Source organism: Poecilia reticulata, linkage group LG7 (assembly GCF_000633615.1).
Source record: "Poecilia reticulata strain Guanapo linkage group LG7, Guppy_female_1.0+MT, whole genome shotgun sequence".
Taxonomy (NCBI): Eukaryota; Metazoa; Chordata; class Actinopteri; order Cyprinodontiformes; family Poeciliidae; genus Poecilia; species Poecilia reticulata.
This window is the reverse complement of record NC_024337.1, coordinates 13,189,505-13,190,723: the sequence shown is the minus strand read 5'-3', so window position 1 is coordinate 13,190,723 and position 1,219 is coordinate 13,189,505. Positions and strand designations below refer to the sequence as shown.

At 38.2% G+C, this 1,219-nt stretch overlaps 1 protein-coding gene and 1 long non-coding RNA gene across 2 annotated transcripts in view; one reads left to right on the top strand and one right to left on the bottom strand.

Annotated features, from left to right (window-relative positions):
- Positions 1-6: 6 nt before the first annotated feature.
- LOC103467973 (natural resistance-associated macrophage protein 2-like) overlaps positions 7-1,219 on the top strand; it is a 13,118-nt gene continuing 11,905 nt past the window's right edge. The window contains exons 1-3 of the mRNA XM_017305610.1: positions 7-151; positions 938-1,008; positions 1,099-1,166. Of these exons, the coding sequence (XP_017161099.1) occupies positions 30-151; positions 938-1,008; positions 1,099-1,166 (261 nt within the window). The 5' untranslated portion in view covers positions 7-29. The remainder of the gene's footprint in view (positions 152-937; positions 1,009-1,098; positions 1,167-1,219) is intronic.
- The window catches only part of LOC108166417 (uncharacterized), a 21,872-nt gene continuing 20,755 nt past the window's right edge, over positions 103-1,219 (bottom strand). Inside the window, exons 2-3 of the long non-coding RNA XR_001776771.1 lie at positions 784-1,043; positions 103-190 (exon numbers count right to left, since the gene is read on the bottom strand). This is a non-coding gene — a long non-coding RNA (uncharacterized LOC108166417). The remainder of the gene's footprint in view (positions 191-783; positions 1,044-1,219) is intronic.

Genomic DNA, 1,219 nt, shown 5'->3' with positions numbered 1-1,219 from the left:
AGAATTCAAGCGCACTCGCTGACTTCTCCATGTTTTCCATGAAGGTGCCCAGAATCCTGCTGTGGTTGATGGTGGAGCTGGCGATCATCGGCTCCGACATGCAGGAGGTCATCGGCTGCGCCATCGCCTTCCACCTGCTGTCCAATCACAGGTGTGGCAGTGTTTTTCAAAGTGGGGCCACCAGAGGGCGCTTGGAGGGAGAAAAATTAATCTTTATGTCGTACATTTATTTCTTTTAAAGAAATTCAATCTTTACTTATTTTTAAAATGTGTGAGAAAAAATGAGAAAACAAAAAAAATACATGCATCTTGATAATAATTAAGCATAAAAAACAAAACTTCTTTATCCAGTCCAAAAATGTGTATKAAGAAGACAAAGCTCATCAAATTATAACCCTTCTCATCTGTTATACATATTTACGCATCTAATTTCTGTTTTTCAGTATTTATTACAAYATCTAAGTTAAAATAACTTACTGAAAATGGAAGTAGGAGATAGAAATAGTGTATTTTTTCCCACTGAAGGGAAATTTAGAAAAAAGTTATTCATATTCTAATTTTCTGATTTGCTGCCAGTCAAATTTATCAAGTTGCTTTGCTCCTCGGGCTGGCATAGCAAGCATAAAATGAGATTAAATAACATTTGACGAGATTGATATAAAAAAAACAACAACTTTTTTTTATGAAAAGAGAAGATTTCTTATCCCAACTAAAATCAGAGGAAATGAGGCAGCGTTTATGCTAAATGAATTTAATAAAATGTAAAATTCAATGTTTCTTTACATATTTTGTAGCATTGTCTGTGGGCTTCCAAAGGGGGTCTCTGGCCAGAGGCTGACGCCGTTTTGAGGCCGTTTGGTATCCGGAATCCCAGGTCGTTTGGTGCTAAAACATAAAAATTGATCTTCTTCAGTTGCTGTGTGTGTTTTGATGACAGGATCCCCCTCTGGGCCGGTGTRCTCATCACCATTATCGACACCTTCTTCTTCCTCTTCCTGGATAAGTACGGTACGCCCCACAACGCCTTCAGACACTGAAACATACTTCACACAGCAGACAGGAAGAGTAAATTTAGTCTTTCTGTGTGTTTTTCTGCAGGCTTGAGGAGGCTGGAGGCCTTTTTTGGTTTGCTTATTACTATTATGGCCATAACATTTGGATACGAGGTACAGACTTTGGTTTGTTTTGATATTTTCAGTTTTTCAGCCAATCAGAGCCA